Consider the following 21,401-nt stretch of genomic DNA (forward strand, 5'->3'; position numbering starts at 1 on the left):
GCTGTTGTTGAGGTGCCTGACAAGTGGAGTGTCTTAATCTGTTCCATGTTTCTGAGCCCTGCACCAGTGTTGTGGAAACACATAAAAAGCTTCATAGAAGAGGAAACTCAAATGCTGAATGCCCAGCTGATATAATTTTCTTCTGCACCCCACAGGGGTTGATGCATTATCTCTTTCATTCATTATTTTGCTTTCTGGGGGTACCATTTGCTGTGACATCAACTGTTCTATACCATTGGCAGAGGGACTTGTCTTCAAGCTGTACTTGGGAGCAGCTCCTTCTAGTTCTTCCTGTCATTTTCTGTCACCCTTACAGGATGAACAGAGTGCAGTGTCCATGCTGAAGAAACACCAGATTTTGGAACAAGCTGTAGAAGATTATGCTGAAACTGTGCACCAGCTTTCAAAGACCAGCAGAACTTTGGTGGCAGATAATCACCCAGAAAGGTATAACTGCCATTTTTAATTGGATCACAAGTTCTTTTAGTAATTCAGTCCCTTCTTTAGGTGTTTCTGACATACAAAGACCACAGCAGAGACTAAGTAGCTCAGAGGTTCATGCAGAGGCAGAGGAGTTCAGCCTCACTCAATGCTGGACCACCGTGATTTGGCCAGAGGCAGGGTCAGTATGTGCAGCTGCTGATTTCTGGTGGCTCTGGACACGTGGAGTACCTGTCACACATGTTATGTCCCCTGTGCAGGCTGCAGCGCCAGGTCTGCCAGTACTGCTGAACCTCATGGAGGTGTAGCAGTCCTCAGGCCAACGTCCAGACCTGCTCTTCCAACCAACTTTAATGTCCAGCAGAGAAGGTCACTGTCATTAATCCTTCTGCAGTGCTCCCCAAGACCTGCCTCTTCTCTTTGAGATGCCAGCAGAATCTGAGCCTGGAATCAGATGCTTTACACATGGTCACATTAACATCTTACTTTTGGTAAATTTATCTCATCTTTTGTAAATGGCTTTCCCTGGGGGAGAACTCAGGAAGCTTAAGAATCGTTTTGCTGTAAGAGCTGCAGCTCAGCAGACAGAATTCTCCACTGGCTTCAGCTACAAGGCTGATTCCACTCTGAGGCTGATGTATTTAACTGCTCAGCCTGCGCAGGCTGGAAGGTGGCACTGGTCTAGGACAGACACTCTGCCTTCTGTGGAAGGTTGTTATTTAACTCTAAAGCACTCTCTTGTGGTCATGATCACTTCTGATGAGAGCAGATTTCCTTGCTGAGCTATCTGAGTACTGGAATAACATCATCAGCTTTACAAGGCAGATGGAAGGCACTTTGAGAGCACTGTATGGCTTGAACAAAATAGAGGCAAAAGATACAGCAAGTAGAAATATTAATCCCTTGTGCAAATGCTGAGCTTTAAGGGGTGAGAACCCCATGAGTGCTGCTGAACTCTGAAGCAGAGTTTAACTGAAAAGGAACTGCTCCCTGCCTCAGCAGCTTAGATCCTGCCTGTAGCTTTGGGAGAAGACTGGTGTGATCTGTGTCGGGACAAATGGAGAGCTGGATTCCAGCTCCCCTCTCTAAAGTCTAAGGTTTACAGTGCAGGACAGACAAGCTTCCTAGCTATTGCTGTCACCTCTGCCAGCAGAGGATTGGTCCAGCATGTTGGAGTCAAATTCCTGCCTGCAGCAGACGTGCATTCTGTGGATTAAATTCCCTGAGTGACTTCTATTCCTTGCAGTTTTCCCCATTTGATTTTGCTTGCAAAGGCAATGCAGACTCAGTGCTGTTTGGTTTTCCAGTGAGCGCATCAGCATGCGCCAGTCCAAGGTGGACAAGCTCTATGCGGGCCTGAAGGACCTCGCTGAGGAGAGGAGGGGAAAGCTGGATGAGAGGCACCGGCTGTTCCAGCTCAACCGCGAGGTGGATGACCTGGAGCAGTGGATCGCTGAGAGGGAGGTGGTGGCGGGGTCCCACGAGCTGGGCCAGGACTACGAGCATGTCACGGTGAGTCCTTAGAGGGGCCTCTCCGGGTGCTGCTCACAGCGGGTGGCTTGGCTCGCTCAGGCCTCTCTGTAGCCTCAGTGCTGCATGAGCCTCTCTCTGTGCCTTCCAGATGCTGCAGGAGCGGTTCCGGGAATTTGCCCGGGACACCGGAAACATTGGGCAGGAGCGGGTGGATACCGTCAACCACATGGCTGATGAACTCATCAACTCCGGCCACTCAGACGCTGCCACCATTGCTGAGTGGAAGGACGGACTCAATGAGGCCTGGGCGGATCTCCTGGAGCTCATTGACACGAGAACACAAATCCTTGCAGCCTCTTACGAACTGCACAAATTTTACCATGATGCCAAGGAGATCTTAGGACGTATCCAAGATAAACATAAGAAACTGCCCGAGGAGCTTGGTAGAGACCAAAACACAGTGGAAACACTACAGAGAATGCACACGACGTTTGAGCATGATATCCAGGCCCTGGGCACGCAGGTGTGTGGCAGGGGAACTGTGGGTGTGGGAACCTGAGCTACAGAGCTTGCTGCTGCCCTGGGCATCTCCATGGCTGGGAGACAGAGTGCTACCAGCTGCTTCCCACGTGTAGTGCTGTGGGAATAACCTCACCTGCATCCTTTTCTTATCTGTCTGTCTGCTGCTGTCATTGCATTCGGTTGATTATCTAAAGTAGCAATCTGTAAGTACATGGGCTTCTGAACATGTTGGCAATTGTTGGATGTTGTTCCATTTCCTGTCCTTGGTTGAAGAAGAAATGAGAAAGGCAGAGAGCTTCTGTATTGATTTGAAGTGCAAAATATGAAGGAATGTATAAACTTGGTTGGCTTTTTGAGGTTTGGTTTTATTTTGGTTGGTCAGTTTAGGTTTTATTTTTAAAAACACCAAAAAGCCCCAGTCAAATCCTTTGTACCAGGCATTGTTTATTCTTCCTTTCTGAGAGACAAAGATCCACACAGAGGCTTTCTGACCTGGTTATGAACCTGGACATTCTGAAGAAGATATGGCCTTTCTTGGTGCTTCCTAATAGCAAAAAGAGATTTAAAATCCACAGTTCAGGCTAAGATTTTTAAAAGCATCCAAACTCGATCTAATTCTGAATCTTTTGAAGCCAAGGTGTGCCAAGTAGAAGGTGGTAGCTGCTCATAGAGCAAAGCGGGGATTCTAAATCAAAATGCAACATTCAGCTGCCACAGGGAGAATTTGGGAAGACAAGTCACTTAAGGAATGGGGGAATTACAACTGACTATATTTATCCCAGTAGGTCAGGAAAGAACTTCTATGGCCCAGCTGCCAAGCAATTCTTGGTTATGTTGCAATTTACAGCAAAACAAAAGGATATAGAGCAAGCATTTGATTTTCCAGGTGTTTTACTTTTGGAAGCCATAGATATTATACAGAAAATGGGAGACATTCACAAAACAAAAATCCCAGTCTCTCAAAAAGGTAATTATAATCAAGACCTAAATGAAGGAATATTTAATCACAGCACAGAGCTGTGGGGAAGGCACTTAGGATAATTTCTGGATGAAACAGCCAGAGCACCAAGGTAGATCATTTTGAGAAGCATGGTCTCTATGCCTGTAGCTAGAAGGTTATTTGATTTGATGTTAAAGAAAATTAATTTTTAGACAAAAGTTAATGGAATGTTTCCTGGCTTGAAAAATATGGAAAACTGCTAGGAATTAGCATTTGCCATCCTAAGACAGTGTTTGAAAGGAAAAGATTTTTAATAGTAGAAGGTTCTTAACACTTCCACATTTTCTTCTCTTTGAAGTCGTTATCTATGTTTTGGAAAATAACCTCTGTCAGCTGCAGTAGTGGTTTGGATACAGAGTTCTCAGGTGCCTTTGTCCCTTGTATGAGAGGAGGGGAATTTGATGATGAAAATGATCCCCATTTGGCCTGACTTGTAACAGGCACTTTGTTTTGGCGCTGTGTCTCACAGCAGGTTCAGGCAGTTGCAAATCTTTGCTGTTTTGGGGTTCCCTTGACCCTACAGTGTTCTCTGAGGGATATGGCTGGCTTATGAACAGCACAGACCTTTCTAGTGTGGACAAATGAAATCCATTTGCAGTGACTTTAGAAAGCCCCTCAAGTGATGAACTAGCAGGTAAGTGTCACAAACCCACTGATGGCTTTGTCTCTCCCAAACCTGTACTGCAGGTGCGACAGCTGCAGGAGGATGCAGCGCGCCTCCAGGCTGCCTATGCTGGGGACAAGGCCGATGACATCCAGAAGAGGGAAAACGAGGTCCTAGAGGCATGGAAGGCACTGCTGGATGCCTGTGAGGGCCGCAGGGTGAGGCTGGTGGACACAGGAGACAAATTCCGCTTCTTCAGCATGGTTCGGGATCTCATGCTCTGGATGGAAGACGTTATCCGGCAGATTGAAGCCCAGGAAAAGCCAAGGTAATGCAAGGCATCCCTTCTCCATCCAAAGATAGGGCTGCAGGTCACCTGAGGAACATATATAGGGCTCAGTATTACTGAGAGTGGCTTTCAGAGCCTGCTGTTGCAACAACTTGCTCATTTGGGTAGCTGCTGGAACAATTGCTACAGAAAATTGTACCCAAAGAGGTTTGATCTCACACTGGGATTATTTGATCTCTGATTCAGGCCAGAATGGTGCTGTTCCTAGGGAAAGGCTTCCTGAACTACAAAGACAGTCTAGGAATTGTGAGTCAGTTTGCAAATATAGCAGCTGTTAAATCTGAAATCTGTGTTTCTGGTCATTTTAGGGATGTTTCATCTGTGGAACTCCTCATGAACAATCACCAGGGGATCAAAGCAGAAATTGATGCCCGAAATGACAGCTTCACTACGTGTATTGAGCTTGGCAAGTCTCTGCTGGCCAGGAAACACTACGCATCTGAGGAGGTACCGTGTTCCCTGTGCACAGCCATGGGCTCCTGGGGGTTCTTTCCGAGGGAGAAACCTGCCCTGTGCCACCCACAGGATATGGAACAATGACAAGTGTTACCTCAGGGACTGGTGCACTTATGTGCTGTTGGGAAATCAGGGCATAGCTTCACTCTGGCATTTCATGGTGGGTAACAGAGAACACACTGAGATTTAAAGTGTCATTTTCAGCCCAGAAAATGCAAAGAAGCTGCTGCATTCCATCCTGCAAAGAATAGCTCTGGGATGGAAAGGTGTCGTCCTTGAGCAAGGGCAGAGGCAGCTGTGAAACAGCCTGAACTCACTGCAGGGGAAATGGAATGCTGTGGAGAGGCCTGCTAGGGGAAGGAGCAGGAAAATGTTCGTTGTGCAAGGGAGTAAATTCAAGGAATATTGAGAGAACCATATCCAACTGCTTAAAGCCTTGATTTATTTTCTGAGATGTCTAGGCTAGAGGATAGAGGCTTTAGCCCTTGGTTCTCCTGCCTTCCTTTGGGGAAGGGAGGATAACCAAACATTGTGAAGGCACTTCCCTCTCAGGAAGGGGAGAGCTTCTGCAACAATGCCGAGCAGCACATTTTGCATTATTCACTGGAAAAGGGCAGAAGATTCACTGCCTGATTGCACTATTTACATTTGTTTGCACATTACACCCTTTTATCAAATACTCTGGTTGCTGTAGCTTTTAACAGACACTGAATGGTTATGCAAATGTGATATTTTAATGGAAATGTCACGTTTATTTATACTTTGAAGAGAAAAGCAGCTGTTGTTTGCACGGTGAAGTCACTTCCTGAGGAACTCCTGTCAGTGCTGGACTGGGGGGAGCTGCTGCCTGGTGCTTGTGTAACAGCCCTGCTCTCTGCTCTCCATCCAGATCAAGGAAAAGCTCCTGCAGCTGACTGAAAAGAGAAAAGAAATGATTGACAAATGGGAAGACAGATGGGAGTGGCTGAGACTGAGTAAGGACACCCTCGGATTTCTTTTGGGCTGGGCCATATCTAACTTTCTTCATTGTGCCTTTCTGAGCATTGAAAAAACCTGCAGCTCCTCACTTTTCTGTTACAGTGCTTGGAAGTGTGTTTGTGATAGAATAGCTGCAAGGTTCACACCTGTTGGTTGTTAAATAATGAAGAATTTGAAACCAAGAAACCTGCACCAAAGGTCTTGCTCGGTGGAACTCAATGCAGTAGCTCTACTGTATTTGCAGGTGTCACATTCTAATTTTTATGCTGAAATTAGTAGGTTACAGCAGATTAGAACAAAAAAACCCACACTAAACTTGCAAAATGAAACTTGCATTTTTCCTTGAAGCAAAGCCAACAGGAGAGATGTCTGTCTTTTCAGTGACTGGTTTCAATGAACTTAGCTAAGGGGAACACTTAGCCAAGTGCATGTACTTTGTTCCCTGAGCTGAGTTTGGGTAAATCCCAAAGCTGCTGGATGACTCCATGATGTTCTTCTTTGTGATATCAATGGCACTGACACCTGTTCCCTCTCTGCTCAGTTTTGGAGGTGCACCAGTTCTCCAGAGATGCAAGCGTGGCTGAAGCCTGGCTGCTGGGACAGGAGCCTTACCTGTCCAGTCGTGAAATAGGGCAGAGCGTTGATGAGGTGGAAAAATTAATCAAGCGGCATGAAGCATTTGAGAAATCTGCAGCTACCTGGGACGAGAGGTTTGCAGCGCTGGAGAGACTGACCACGGTGAGTGTCTGAACCTCCCTGGCCATTCCTCTTGGAATGGTTTGGATAACTCCCAGCATCACCAACCTGTTCTCCGTTTGTTGGTTGTTTGGTGATTGACCTAAGCCAATCACAGAGAGCCTGAAGTTTCATGTTTCCAGCCATACTAAAAACCCTCTCTGATTAATTTGAATGCAACAACCTGCAAGGAAAAAGCTTAAATGATAAATGACTTCAGGAGTCAGCAGGGGCTGTCTCAGGCCTGGGAGCGATGACCCAGAAGAAATTTCAGAGCTGCACAGTTTGCTCCTGCCCCCTGCTGTACTGGTTGGCCAATTATTTTTGGTTAAAGATGACAGTCGTGGGAACGGGGCAGTGACAGTGAGGTATGTTGTGACTGCTCCAGAGCAAGGCTCTGTTGTCTCCTAGGAAGACACAATAAGCCAAAAAACCCCTCAAACCCCAATTTGAGCACAGCTGCAATGTCAGTCATTAATGCTTGGAGAGCATTTTACCATCTTTGGAGAACGATTTGGACACTACAGTTGAAGTGGCCTGGGTTTTCACACACACTGAGTGTCACAGCTGCAGACAAAAGGAACTGGAGTTTCTCAGCATCTTCACAAATCAGGCTGGTTTTATGAAGATGGATAAGTTCAGGGATTCAGACAGGAAACATTTTATTTCTGTGTTTGGCAAGCACACAAGAAGGTGTTGCTTTTGGATATTTTAATAACTTAGGCTGTTTTCTTGTTTGTCTGGGTTTTATTCTAATAGAATGAATTGGAAAATAGACATGGCCAGTGGTGGGCTGCTGTCAGAGAGTCTGATGCTGATGCCCGCCCTGACCAATTCAGTGCAACAAATGCTTTTAAAAAGTGATGCCTTCCAGTTTTATCCCCATTCACTTTAATTTCAGTAATGTTTCAGAAAAACATAGAGAGTTGTTGTTAGTTTCTAGAGCACCCCATGAAAAATGAGCAGTGTTTTAAATTAAAAATGTTTCGTCTCCCAGCTGGAACTGCTGGAAGTGCGTCGGCAGCAAGAGGAGGAGGAGCGGAAGAGGCAGCCCCCCACTCCGGAGCCCAAGGTTGCAGAGGATGGAGACTCCCAGCAGCAATGGTGAGTTGGACTCTGCACTTCCCTAGGGAAACGCTTGGGCTAAAAATGTGCTGTTAAAGGAGAGGGGGTTGTATGGGTTTGTAACATGACCTTTGTTAGAAGATTTGGTGGTTTGTTGGGACAGGACCTCTCCCAAACCCCTGAATTCCCTGCTAACTTCCCATTTTCCGGTTGTCACTGCTGAGGCACCCCTAGCCCAAAAGTGGGAATGCTGCTATAAACTGCAGTTTCTGAACAACCTTGGCTTTTTTCTTTGATAAGCATCATCTACAGATTTTGAGCCACATCCTTGGAACATTGACATCTATGAAATTGCTTATGTGATAGGAGGAGGTTTATTTGTGAGGTAACTGTCAGTAAAGTCTGGTTAAATCCCACTTCACACTGGATTTATTCAGTTGGGCCTGAGGATTTTTGGAACATGTTTGAATTTCATAAATTAATATTCAGTAAGAAAATCTCATTCTCATTTTGTTGAACAAGATGGGTGACTTCCACAAACCTTATACAATTTCTTTTCTTTTTCCTCTCTCCAACAGGGATGGGACAAAAGGAGAACAGGTTTCCCAGAACGGTTTGCCCTCAGACCAGGAATCTCCACGGGTTAGTTACCGCTCCCAAACCTACCAAAACTACAAAAACTTTATTAGCAGACGGACAGCCAATGACCGCTCATGGTCTGGACTGTGACTCACAGAAACACTTGCAGCGAGAGAAACCTTTTTTCAGTATGGTTTACTGGTACTGGTTTAATCTTTTGGCTTCAGATTTCCCTGCTGCTTTTCTCTTCCTTCCCATCAGTTGACTTTTATTTAATTAGCAGCCCCTTGGACATATATTTGCTTCACTTTAATCTTTGTTTATATGAATCTCCCCACTGACACTCAGTTGCTTTAAGGTGACACATTTATTTCATGTTATTTACTGTGAGTTTTTCATGTCGCTAATAGTATTAAGATTTTCCAGCGAAAGCATCCTTTATATGAGTAATTGAGATGTAATGAGATTACATCCTAATGAAGAAGAGCACTAGGACCTGACAGGTATGACGCATCGAGTTATACTAACAGGTCTCAGCACGGCAACTTTATTAAATCAGCTGCATTAGCAAGAGTTATGTACCAGGCCAAAGATAATCCACATGAGTGAGCTGGACAGGAAGGGCTGGGAGGGGGGAAGTGTGACTGTGGACAAATAAAAGCCTTAAGGTTAGTTTGTATAACATTCCATGCAGAATGGGCTCATTGACTGCAGAGACAAATAAACATGAAATAAACCATTCAAAACCAGTATCTAGATTTATCTGGGGGTTTAGTACTCACGGAGACTTGTGATCTTGATGTTTTGGGGCCTCATTTGGCCTTGGACCTGTCCAGTTGGCACTACAGCAATTTGATTTCTGGGCGCCAGAGAGGCAGGGGTGTAAATGAGAGTAGGGTGTTGCCCCTTGGGGAGAGGATGTGATGCTTTCCTTTAAAAACTTAATAAAATACACTGTCTAAGATCCCAGCTCTTTATTTTACATAGGTGCAGGCTGAATGCTCCATGCCTCACTCCCAGTGGAGTCAGGATGCATGCCAAGAATCCTCATGTGCAGCCAGGACAATGCCAGTAAATGTCTTGAGAGTTAATGCAACACAGGAGCTGAATCTGGCTCCACTCCCCACCTGCTTCCTGCAGAGCCTCCTCGTTTCAGTTAATGCTTTGAGTGAAAGGACACTTCTCTTTGTTGCTGAACCTGGGGTCACATTCAGTGCAGGAAGGGCTCCTGGCAGGCTGGGATCTGTGGATATCAGGGCTCTTACAGTGCTGCACAGCAAACACAAGTCCCAGCCGAGGGCTCTGGCAGGAAATGCCTTTCAGCACAAGTTTGGGTTTAAGATGCCCATCCTAGTTTAGGTTTGAGTCTGCACACAGACTCTGCCAATGCTCCACAGTACACAGCAGTTCCACCTTTCTCTTTCTGGAAATAAAACCTTTTGGTTCTTCTTTAACATTCAGTCCTGAAGTGTATAAATTCTCTACAGTTGTGGCAGGGAATGTGAATGTGAAATGATCTTCAAGCACATGCCAGATAATAATCTTGTTGGTTAGCACAGCCTTATACATCACCTGTTCGCTTCTTTTGAATTTTTATTTTATTGCCATACTACATAACGCATTTCCATGTGCATCTTTGCCATCTGCACTTCAGTCTTCCGTGAGAACTTCCGAGCTCAGTTTGTTGAGTGCTGTGTTGCAATGCCTTGGGTGTACAGAGCTGCATCAGTGAGGCACAATATGTGTTGCTGTTGGTCAGAATTTTGGCTTTTCACAACTGGCTGAGCAGTGCAGCTGGATTGTTTTTTGGGCTGAGCTTGTGAACTTAGAGTGGTGATTGAAAGGATGTGCTTCAGTGACTGTACTTTTGTCTTTCCACTTCATGATGCATGTTTTTGTTTTTGTTTTGTTTTTTTATTTGTTTTGTCAGGATAACAACATATAGCTTCTTAATGCTTTTAAAAATTCTGTATGAATTTATGGGGATGCTCTGGTGGCTGCCCTGTGCCTTGAAAGTGTGCCAGTTCTCAGAGCAGGATAGCTGTAGCTTCAGACTCCACCATCTGCAGAGCTTTCACGTGTACTCTGGCAAAAAAGTAGTCTGTAGAAGGAATTTATAGATAGACTTTTAAAATTTGTATTAGGGCACTTAGATAAAGAATCCACTTTTATGACAATGAAGAAAAAGTAAGTAATTGATTAAGGTCATAATTTCAGAGAAGAGTAGGATTTCACCTATTGCAGCCTGTGGGTATGGCTAAAGGCATTAGGAAGGTCCTTTTGACAGAATAGCCTAGAGGTTGGCATCTATTTGCATCTGAACCAGGCAAATCTTCTTCAGCTATGGGGCAGAGCCTTGAGTCAATGAACTGAGCAGATGTTGCTTCAAGCACTGCGAAATCTAAAGAGGCACCTCCAGTCATTGTCACCACCTGTCTTGTTGCATGTCCCAGTCCTGCTTTAAAGATTTCCAGAGTAGCCTGTAGCCACTAAAGCACTTCCAACTAACCCCTCAGGCCCCACTGAGAGAACTGTATCATGTACATGAGACCTGTTGTGTTGTAACAGGAGTTTGCTTTTGCTGTTTGTCCTCCATGGCGTTGTCTCCGCATGCCCCACGCATGTTTCCATTAAAGTGTGTTCAGCTCCTGTTTTTTTCTCCGTTTTCATGACACATCCTTCACAGAGCTGTTCATGATTTATTTTGCTTGTTTTCTGTTGATTGTAGATAATACGTGAAAGGAAATAAAACGTGAAAGAGCATCAGAAAAGCTTTTCATAGCCCTTTTACAACCAGTAGAATTTGACGTAGAAGGTGCAGGTCTGATGATGTAATTACAGTCGGCAGTTACTTTTCAAAGCCACAGGGTTGCAGCACTGAATTCCATATTATTTCCCATAAAATACGTTGAGCAGCTGTGCAATGGCAGCTGGTTTGAAACTGGTCTGGTTTACCTCAGATTAGGGCTTCTAGGTACCCCCAAATCAGTCCTATTTTCACAACTGGCTGGTACTGCTCCAGCAAATGTGCTGCTTTCTGTGTCAGTGCAGGGGCCAGGTATTTCTGGGGGATTTATTTAAGTTGTGGAGACGAGTTGCTGTGGACTGTGTGATTCCTCAGTGCTGGTCAGAGGTGTCAGGTCCCTCAGACAGGGCTCCAGCCAGCAGCAAAGCAGTGTTTGAGGTTCAGGAGCTGTTACTGGACAGAAAGGTGTGCAAGGGGCTCTTCTTGTTCTTGAATGGATCTGTTGACCATGGGTGGTTGACACAGGTGATGAATGGTGACTCAGGGGTTGTTAATTCCACTACCTGTGTTCTGGCAGTGTTTGGATAATCTTCAGCCTCATCTATTTACCCTCTCCCCTGCTTTAATGCAACATTTTTGTTATACTTTGAGATTTGGGTGCAAGTAGTGAGGGTTGATGGCTTAGATTGATCCCAATTGTGAAGGAGCAGTGTAAGGCTATGTGTCTTTAAGGGACAGGGTAAACCAGATCTGACTGAAGTGCAATGTGAGCTGTGATTCTCTCCCTCTTTGAGGGTGTAGTATCTGTACTCTGGAGGTTTAGGTTGCTAAAGGCAGTTAACCAATCCTTCCCATGTTCAAAGCAAGTTGACACTCAGATCTTTATAGACTAATGGTGAGGTACAAGGTGTGAGGCACAATAATGGATATTGGGTAGGTATAAGAAGTTCTAGCAAATGGTGGCAAATTTGAGTTTGTTGCATAATAATTTGGCTGCTTTTGATTTGTCCAGGCCATGTGCAGAAGTGGGAATATCTAATTATTGTGCTATTCACAAAAACCTGCTTGTCTGCATAAAACCAGTCCAGAATGTTTGTAATCTACTAGAGCATTAGCAGCACTGAGCTTTAGTAACTTGCGAATAATAATACTACACACTGGTTGTGTAACTCCTGAGCTGCTACCAATGGCTCTACACGTCAAAGTAATGGTACAAGAAAAAAACCAAAACTGGGACCAAGCTGTATTTCAAAAGCTTATAGCCATTAGGATTCCAATTTAAATGATTTTTGGATGAATGGCTCCTGAAGACGTCGCCAGCTTGACCAGTGAGAGCTGCTGGAAACACGGCTGCTCTCTAGGCTATCGATCCCAGTGCACCAGGCAACGCGACCAACAAAGCAAGTGATGGGCAAGGCCTTGGTTCTGTCTTTGTTTGGGGGTAAATAGCTGTGTGATGCTGTGTGACTGTGGTGGTTTTCAGTTCCTTTAACCAAAATCCAATCCACCTAATAATGCCAGTCTGAACCAGACCTCGATCAATTGACATGTGACCTCATTCCCCTTGTCTTTACGATCCAATATCCTAACTGGGATGGTGGAGATGCATGGTGTAATCTTTCTAATTTCTGCATGTTTTGATTTTGTTGTGTCACTAGGGGAACGGGGAAAGCGGGAAAGGAGCTTTTACAGAAACAAATCAATTGCACACATTTTTGTAAATGCTCCTGGGTGATTGTGACATCTTTCTCTGCTGACTCATAGTTAATACCTTTTATGGACCTTTAATGCCCCAGTAATGCCATAAATGTACTTAAGGTGGCTGATGTGTATAACTTCTACTGTTCCTCTAGGTTTGCAGAAAGTGTGATTGTTACTGTTCCAAACATTTGAGTACTTAGCAACAGAATTGAATACTCTCATTCTAGGAATAACAATATATAAAAGAATTGACCAGCAGAGCAAAGCACAGTAAAATTCACACTGATGTTCAGCTGCTTTTATTTTCCCGTTTCTACACCTGTAAAATGGGTACTAATCCATTCCTACCTTCTAATTTCCTTGGCCTCCTGTGTCTCCATGGAGTGTAAGAAAGAACTTACTCGCCTGTGTCATTGTCCAGGCAAAGTTTATACACAGCCACGTTGTGCAGGGAGACAGATTAACTGCAGAATGCCTCACTGCTGAGGGCTTCTGGCTGAACGTGTTCTCCGCTGTTCCTAGGTGGCAGAAACTGCAGAAACCAACGAAATGGTCAATGGAGCTGCAGAACAGAGGACGAGTTCCAAAGAGTCCAGTCCCGTTCCTTCCCCAACGTCAGACCGCAAAGCCAAGAGCGGCGTTCAGGCCCAGACTGCTGCTACCCTCCCAGCCAAAACCCAGGAGATCCCCTCAGCCCAGATGGAGGGCTTCTTACACCGCAAGCATGAGTGGGAGACGCACAGCAAGAAAGCCTCCAGCAGGTACAGTGTATGTGTAACACGGGCAGGGCAGCCCAGGGCTCTGCCCGAGACAGCACACAACCATCTCCAGCCGTCTCCCAGCTCCCAGAGACCTCCCAGGCTCCTGTTACTTTAGGGCTGGGGCTGCAGGGCTGAACACCGCATGTGGAGAATTGCAGTCTGAAGATATTTGGTACAAAGAACAGCGTTAGCCACATTTGTCAGGTGGAAAACTGAGGCAGAGAGATACCACGACTTTCCCACTCCACATGATGGATTTGTGGCAGTAGTGGGATTTGATTCCAGATCTCTCAAGTTGTATGTTACTACAAGAAAAGAAAACCACGTAGGTGTGAGACTAGAAATGTTCATATTCTTCTGACGTTTTCTATTTGCACATTACCGCTTCCCACCTACTCTGTAATCTGTTCAGCATGAACAGAGGACAATTGGTGTGCCATAGACAATTCCATTCCTGAGGAATGTCCTGCAGGTCTCAAACAGGCAGAACTTTGAGATTTGTCTGCACTGAAAAAGCAGACTGGGCTCCTTTGTGACCTGACAAAGCTCTCAAAACCACATTTATGACTTGGCTAAGAAGGGAAATGTTCACAGCAAATGCTGAGCTGCAGCAACATCTGTGGGATTTGGTAGGAGCCAAAGCACTTGGCAGAGCTGAGATCTCAAATGAGTACAGCAGTACCAGGATATTCATGCCACTGGAGTTCTTCATACCAAGACAACACCTTTGAGGCAGTGACAGCCACTGTTACTAGTGTCTGGGTATTCTTATTTCTAGTAATTGTTAATTTTCACAGTTCTATTAGAGAATGAGGTGGATGATGCCAGTAAGAGGATTTTTGTCAATCGAGAATTTCACACAGAGTCCATTCTATTCCATTAATCAGTTTGCAGCACAGTGAGAATTCTTCTACAACAGAGCACTGCCATTAAAAGGTCAATCATTTTGTGTCTCAAGAATGCAAAGTACTCAGTCTGCCAGTCTTCTGAGTGTGAGGACAGGCTGATGTGCTGTCACAGGGACCTCTGGGAATCTCGGTTCCCTTTGGCTTTTGTCTTGAAGGTGTGCTTACATGAAAGAATTCCCTGTCTGCAGTTCATGGGACAGCATAGGCTATATTCACATCCTCACACTGAACCAATCTCCCTTAACTTACAGAAGTAATTATGTTTAGTTTCTCCAGTTCTGCAGGTGAGAGCATTGGATTTATAACTGCTCTTGTTGTTTCCCATGTCTCAAAGGTCATGGCATAATGTGTACTGTGTCATAAACAACCAAGAGATGGGCTTCTACAAGGATTCGAAAGCTGCTGCTTCTGGCATCCCTTACCACAACGAGATCCCCGTCAGCTTGAAGGACGCAGTCTGTGAAGTAGCAGTCGATTACAAAAAGAAGAAGCATGTGTTCAAGCTCAGGTAAACCTGGGGCAGTGTTCTGCCCTTGGGGAAAGCCATGGTGGGTGTGTTCATTGGAAATCCAGCCCAGGAACTGACTGTGAATGCTAACTGCAGCACCTGCTTTTCTGAGCAAGCTCTTCCCAAGACTGAGCTGTGGTCTGTTCATCAGAGCGAGCAAGCAAAGGACAGTGTTACAATGATCAGAGCACGTTCATCAGATGTGTGTGCCTGCAGTTGGGGGTCGGCATTTCACAGTGCTGGGTTTTTCAGCCACTCCCACTGGAACTGATGGAGAGCAGTGATTGTGGTTCTGCTCTTTTCCAAATCAAGCCCCTTGTTTAATTTTTTCAGTATGAATTTAGGAGACTACTGAAGACATCTCACATTTGCAGGTCTGGAACATATAGTTACAGACCATTTCAGTCAAATATGTAAAAGACCTGTTACTCAAAGGCTAGAAAAAAGGCTTTTCCTTGGGAAACTCTTTCATTTACTAAACAATCTTCTACTGTCAACAATTAAAAAATATGCATCATTACACAGCTGCAAGGTAATCCTGTCAAAGAAGACTTGCTTTGTGAACTGATTGGGTCACGTATTCCAAGACAGGTGTTTTGGGGTTTTTTGGCAGAGCAGGGGTGGTGGTGATGTAGTTCTATATTGGTGGAGGAGTCCTCTAAAGATCATAGAATCCCTATCTGGGGAAAATTTGCTTTATAGAAAATATATGTGGTAATATTTAGCAAATATTTAGAGAAATGTACTTTTCTTGAAGACAGGCCTGCAGCTATGTGATTCATCCTTCAGACTGTTTTAAACCTCTCTGAATTGCTAATGGAAGTATAAGCTGTTCCAAATGCAAAGTTAGGCAGAAAAACCACCTGCCCTTTTTTCCCAGTGCTCCATCACCTGCATCAGGGCCCTTGGTTACTTGCATTTAGATATTGCCTTTACTCAAGCACTGTTACTTTACTGTTTAATCTTTAATTTCATTTCATAAAGAGGGTAAAATGCTTGCTTTCTGTTGGGATAGATGGGCAAGCCTGCAACAGAGCTCCTGCTGCCCCTGCCTCCTGCTTGTTCTGGTGATACTCAGTTGGTTTTTAATTTCTATGTATCATCATATACGTTGTTAAATGTATCCCAGTTAAACCACCTGAATAAAATCAGTGCAGAAATCAAACAGAAGGCAGACTCTGGCCTTCACTGTGAGGAGAGGTAGCTGCTCATCACCAATACTCAGAGGAGGACCTTGAGCCAGCATCACAATAACTACAAGAGCAGAGCAGCTGCAGAATTTTGCAGGATTGTCACAGGAGCCACAAAAGCTCTGGGTGCTGCCTGTGACTTTTTTCTTTTGAAGGTATTGAGTAAACTTAGGTAATGTGTTTTGCAACAGAGAAAAGATGTACCTGAAAGAGCAAATACTGAGCCAGCAGCCACATGGGAACATGAGCACCACCCTGAGCATGCCCAGAGCCCAGAGCTATCACATGTGTAGCTGCAACAGGGGTTGTTGGAGGCATTTGGCACGTGGGCACTGTCTCGTGCAGTCCTGTGTGCCTCGGGCTGCTCATATGCTGGAGCTGAACAAGCAGAAGTTGAACCAGTGTGACCGCTACTGAGATAAATTTGTGATGGTGTTTTCTTTCCAGATTGACCGATGGCAACGAATACCTCTTCCAAGCCAAAGACGATGTAAGTGTGTTTTTCTTTTGTTTTTGTACTGTGCTGTCGGTGCTGTTGTACCACAGGCAGAAGCAGCTGCCAAGAGCTGGTGTGCACTCTGTGTGCGGGTGATGTGTAGGCCCAGGGTTGCTCAGGTAACAGCTTCTAGGAGGTGTCTCTGGAGGTGCACAGCCAGAGGGGATGAGTTTGGGCTGTTTTTCCTTGCATTTCCACCTGTGTCTGTTCTGCCTCCGCACTGTCGCGGGAGTCAGAGGGGTGTGCTGGTTGTAACAGTTTTGTGCCTTTGGGGCTTCTTGAAGGAGGAGATGAACACGTGGATTCAGGCCATCACATCAGCGATCTCTTCGGACAAAATCGAAGTGTCCCCGACCACCCAGAGCACTCCAGCCTCCAGCCGTGCCCAGACCCTGCCTGCCAGCGTCACAATAACCAGTGAGTCTAGCCCTGGCAAGCGGGAGAAAGACAAAGAGAAAGACAAAGAGAAAAGATTCAGCCTTTTTGGTAAAAAGAAGTGAATTCCATCTCCACACACTGCACTTCTCTGACCGTTCCAGTGGAATTCCAGCATGCGAGCTCAGAACCAATACGTTACTCTCTGTGCCTCATGTTCCTCAATGTGATTGACATTTTTTTATTTATAGAGCGTTTTAAAATAAAAAAAGCCAACAAAAAAAAGAATCTAAAGTTACAAATGTATGAGGTGCATTGGGCAGCTTCTGTAGGAGAGGGAGGACCAGGTTTTGGGGGTTTGTTTTTGTTGATTTTTGGGTTTTTTTTGGTTTTGTTCGTTTGTTTTTTTTAAATGAAGTTAATGTAGATTAGATCTTAATATTTAAACTGTTCCTCAATTTTGTGAGGCTGTCTTGGAAAATAACCCACTCCTAGTGCTATTGGTATGCAAGGCAGCGGTGCTTTCGAATCTACTGTGCAAATAAGAAACCAATGTACAAATTCTCAAACGCGTTCACTTCCAGTTAAGGTTGTTATGCTGAGTCCTGACTAGTAGAGCCTTCCCCTGCGATTCTAACAGGAATTAAAGTGGTAGTGTGTTCTCTTTGCTGTAACAGAGTGCAGGTATGCATTGACTCACAGCCCAACGTTGGTTTAACACCACCCGAAGCGTCCCCGCATCAAGTACGACAGATAAGAATGTTGGTGTTCAAGACGGATTAACAGGCTGGTACAGTTTTAAATAAGCTGTAATTTCAAATTTCTTTCTTCTTTTTTTTTTTTCTGAAATACATTATATTGTATGTTTCAGATAATTCTAGTACAAAGTATAATAAGACTAGATGTATAATAAACCCTTTAAAATCATCAATAAGTGTAAAAGTGGAACTGAAGCATTTACTGGAAAAGTAATGTTACTCAAATGGTTACTTGCTTGTCAGCTGCAGCACTGTGTGTTATAATTTTGCTACATTACCTTGCTCTTTGATACATAGTGTGCATTTCTGTCACTGTAACTATTGTAATGAAAAATTTTCATCTTACTGCACAATCAAAAATTACATTTAATAGGAATGAACTTTCAATGACTGGGCCTGTAGTCAAGAGTAGTACTGGAACTGGCTTTCAGTTGTATCGAACTGTACCTCTAGACTTTTACCCTATCTGTTAAATATATGCGATGTCATTAAATGCTTTTAAAACTAAATATGCTGGGTAAGTTTCTTATTTCATTTCTGACAATGTTAAATCATAATTTTGAAAGATGATCAAAAATAAAGTTATTTTAAAATGTCATCTCTCCTGTGCACTGAAACTGATGTCTTCAAATGTAATTCCATTCTTTTGTGCAAAAGTTCATTCTGAAATAGTTGTTTTCTCTCTTCCCACTTTTCTTTCCCTTCACTTCTCACCTGTCCTCTCTTTTACCCTGCCTCCCAAATTAAGTGCCAAAAATAAAGAGAAATGGAATTAAATGAATATTTTGAAAAATATTCTGATACAGATACTTTTTGTGAGAAGTGAAACCAGCAGAGTGGATGGGAGTAAGCACATCAGAGGCTGGGGCAATGGAGTTCCCTGAACATTTGCCCGATGGAGGTAAAGCTCTGTGTTCCAGTTGGCAGCAAAAGGACATAATTTTGAATAAGCACCGCTCTCCAACTTTCTACCCACCTTTTGCTCAAGTGCTTATGTCCTTTCCTTACTTTGGATACCACCTAGGGAACCATCTAATAGGAATAGCTCTAAGAAGCTATTGAATGAAATATAAAGGAACCTGGGTTTTAATGTATTGTGATTGTTAAAATCCACTCAGATATTAATTTTGGTAGAAAGCAGATAAACTTCAAACTCACAGGTTTCCAAGTGACAGTTTCCTGAACATGTGACCAATACAGTGTCTTAAATTATTTTCATGGAGTGTACAGTGTTCTCTGGGTTTTTCTTGTTTTCCAAAGTTTTTGGTTATTAAATGATGGAGTATTCGTGTACACAAGTTTTTACTCTGTAATGTTATACTGTTGAGTCTAATTATTAGTCAAATGTAGGCTAACACTGCTAGTATTGTAAATGTAAAATTTAATACATTAGAAAAAGCTGAAGTTTAGCCTTATTAGAGACTATGAAACAATTTTCTGAGTTGATTAATGTGCACAAAAATGTTGATGCCTTGTATATGTGTCACTTCAACTGAGCTGGTGCAATGAGCACTCAGGCAGATGGATCTCGACAGCCTGTGGTGTGTGATTCCGTAGTGATTTGGTTGAACATTGCCTTTAGAGTTGTTTTCTGGTTTGTCTCACTCCTTACTGGAAGTTATTCCCAAGAATGACTTGAATAAAAATTCTGTCTGCTTAGAGACTGATTGGAAGTTGCTGAGGAGCAGGAGTGAATCCCAGTAAGCCTTGGAGCCTCAGGGAGCAGTTCCCTGCAGAGAGAGGTCAGGAGGAGCCTCCCTGGACAGAACCAAGTCAGAGAAGTCAGGTCAGTGCACACATCCGTGTGCCAGGGCAGAAGGGAGAGGAGTGCGGGAATCTCTTGGGTCATGTGAAGGGAGGGACTGCTGCCAGAAAACACATGGGGAACAGGAAACTCCAAAGGTGGGTGATGGAAATGGGGCTGAAACTGGAGCAGGTTGTCACTGCCACTGGTGTCACCTTCCCAGAGGTGGCCGTGACGCTTTCTGAATTGCACCGGTGAACATGGCTGGACCACTAACAGATGAATGTTCTGTTCCTCCTGGAGCCGCACTGAAGAGTGAGTATTTCTAGCACAGTGCAACACATTACTGCAGCTGTTTTGTACCCAAGTTGTGATAGTTCCTCTGGAGATACATTGCAAAAGTAATTCAGAAGCTGAAAATTTTCAAAGAAAATTAATTAAGGCAAACTGCTTCCCAGCTGTGTTGCTTGTCATTGGTAAGAATTGTCCTGTAGTCAGGTCAGTCTCCTTTTTCCATCTTGGAGGGACCCTCACATCTCATTCTGAGCTGGGGGAAGGTGTCAGAGGGTCCTTCCCATATCCAGGCAAATTGAATACAATGTGGGGAAAAAACCCAGAAACCCTCAGCCATCAGAATTTAGTATGTGTTGGTGGGAGGGTTTTCTTTTAGATTAATTACAATAATCTGTTAATCCATCTGTTCTGCACAGGGAATATGCTTTGTGACAGGGCTGTAGTTTGTATGAGGATGATTAATAGTAATGGTAAAGGAAAAGAACGGAATTACTAATCTCTGTCCTGGTGAAGTATTGGTTTAAATGTTTTTTCTCTTCTCCATTGTCTCTTTTCTTATGGTTGAATTCTCAGACTTTCAGAATCTAACTTAGCAATAAATGACTTGCAGGAATGAGAGTTTTACTCCTTTTGGTGGCTGGGTTTTTTTGTTTGGTTGGCTTTTTTGTTTGGTTTTTTTGTTTTTTGTTTTTTGTGGGTTGTTCGTTTGGCTTTTTTTGTTTTTGGGTGGGGTTTTTTTGCTACCTTTGCTAATCACAGGCAGCTGAAGAAGTACAGACATTTAAATCCCAATGAGTAGGAGCAAACATTAGTCCTTTTCATTTAAAAAACATAACCAGAAGACCAGGCTGTGCTAAATCCCTGACTAATGGTAAGAATGAAATTACTGGAAGAAGTGGATACCTCAGCCGTGTCCGTGGACTGCCCAGGGGAGGCCGCCCCCCCGGCGGGTCGCAGTGGTGTGTCCGGAGGCCCTGGGGCAGGGCCGTGCGGTGCGAGGGGGCGCAGGGCTGGCGTGTGCCTCCGCTGCCGTCCGCGGGCGCCGCGGAGCCGCGCGTGGGCGCATCCGCAGTGTGTCATAATGCAGCACAGCCCGCCCGCAGCCCGAGCGGCCGCGCCGGGCTGCCGGGGCCTCGCCCGTGGGGCAGCCCCGCAGCACACGGCCAGCGACATCAAACGGGCTGCTTGCCATTCAAACACCTAATGGAATGAAAGGAAAGCATTTTGTGCGTCGGGGCCTGCCGGATCCCCCGTGCCCAGCACCACCCCCCAGCTGATCAGCCGGGTGGTGGTGAACACCACCGCTACAGTGCAGTGTGAATACATATTTTTCTGTGTCTGAAATATCATTTATTTTATATTCCAAAGTAAGGATGTCACACGATACTGTTTCTCTCTTAGATGAGACGCTGGGGTGGCTCACTGCGTTGTAACGGCAAAAACTATCTGGGCCTAACACGAATTTTGTTACAAGTCTGTTGTTGCTACTGCTCTTCTTCTCCTCCCACGCCCAGCTGAGACAAAACTGTCCCTTGCTCACCGAGTGCTGGCATCGTCCATGAGAGGTCACTGTATCCAGGGAGATGCCGAGCTGCGGCGGATCCGCTGCCACCGGGACAGCGAAGATTATTGGTGCGCTCGAGAGAATGAAGAGCTCGGATCAAATTTCTCTTCACTCAGAAAGTCAGATTTCTAAGGAGTTATGTAAACTCGTGGCA

General features: G+C 44.7%; 1 protein-coding gene across 3 annotated transcripts in view; it reads left to right on the forward strand.

The window, feature by feature from the left end:
• Window positions 1-18,154, forward strand: part of SPTBN1 (spectrin beta, non-erythrocytic 1) — a 116,742-nt gene extending 98,588 nt beyond the window's left edge. For all 3 annotated transcript variants that reach the window (XM_063391354.1, XM_063391353.1, XM_063391355.1), the window contains 13 exons: window positions 317-447; window positions 1,749-1,953; window positions 2,063-2,437; window positions 4,124-4,368; window positions 4,698-4,836; window positions 5,735-5,819; window positions 6,365-6,561; window positions 7,556-7,662; window positions 8,202-8,265; window positions 13,172-13,410; window positions 14,653-14,826; window positions 16,464-16,506; window positions 16,797-18,154. In XM_063391354.1, the coding sequence (XP_063247424.1) occupies window positions 317-447; window positions 1,749-1,953; window positions 2,063-2,437; window positions 4,124-4,368; window positions 4,698-4,836; window positions 5,735-5,819; window positions 6,365-6,561; window positions 7,556-7,662; window positions 8,202-8,265; window positions 13,172-13,410; window positions 14,653-14,826; window positions 16,464-16,506; window positions 16,797-17,012 (2,220 nt within the window). In that variant the 3' untranslated portion in view covers window positions 17,013-18,154. The remainder of the gene's footprint in view (window positions 1-316; window positions 448-1,748; window positions 1,954-2,062; window positions 2,438-4,123; window positions 4,369-4,697; window positions 4,837-5,734; window positions 5,820-6,364; window positions 6,562-7,555; window positions 7,663-8,201; window positions 8,266-13,171; window positions 13,411-14,652; window positions 14,827-16,463; window positions 16,507-16,796) is intronic.
• Window positions 18,155-21,401: the final 3,247 nt, after the last annotated feature.

Source organism: Prinia subflava, chromosome 2 (assembly GCF_021018805.1).
Source record: "Prinia subflava isolate CZ2003 ecotype Zambia chromosome 2, Cam_Psub_1.2, whole genome shotgun sequence".
Taxonomy (NCBI): domain Eukaryota; kingdom Metazoa; phylum Chordata; class Aves; order Passeriformes; family Cisticolidae; genus Prinia; species Prinia subflava.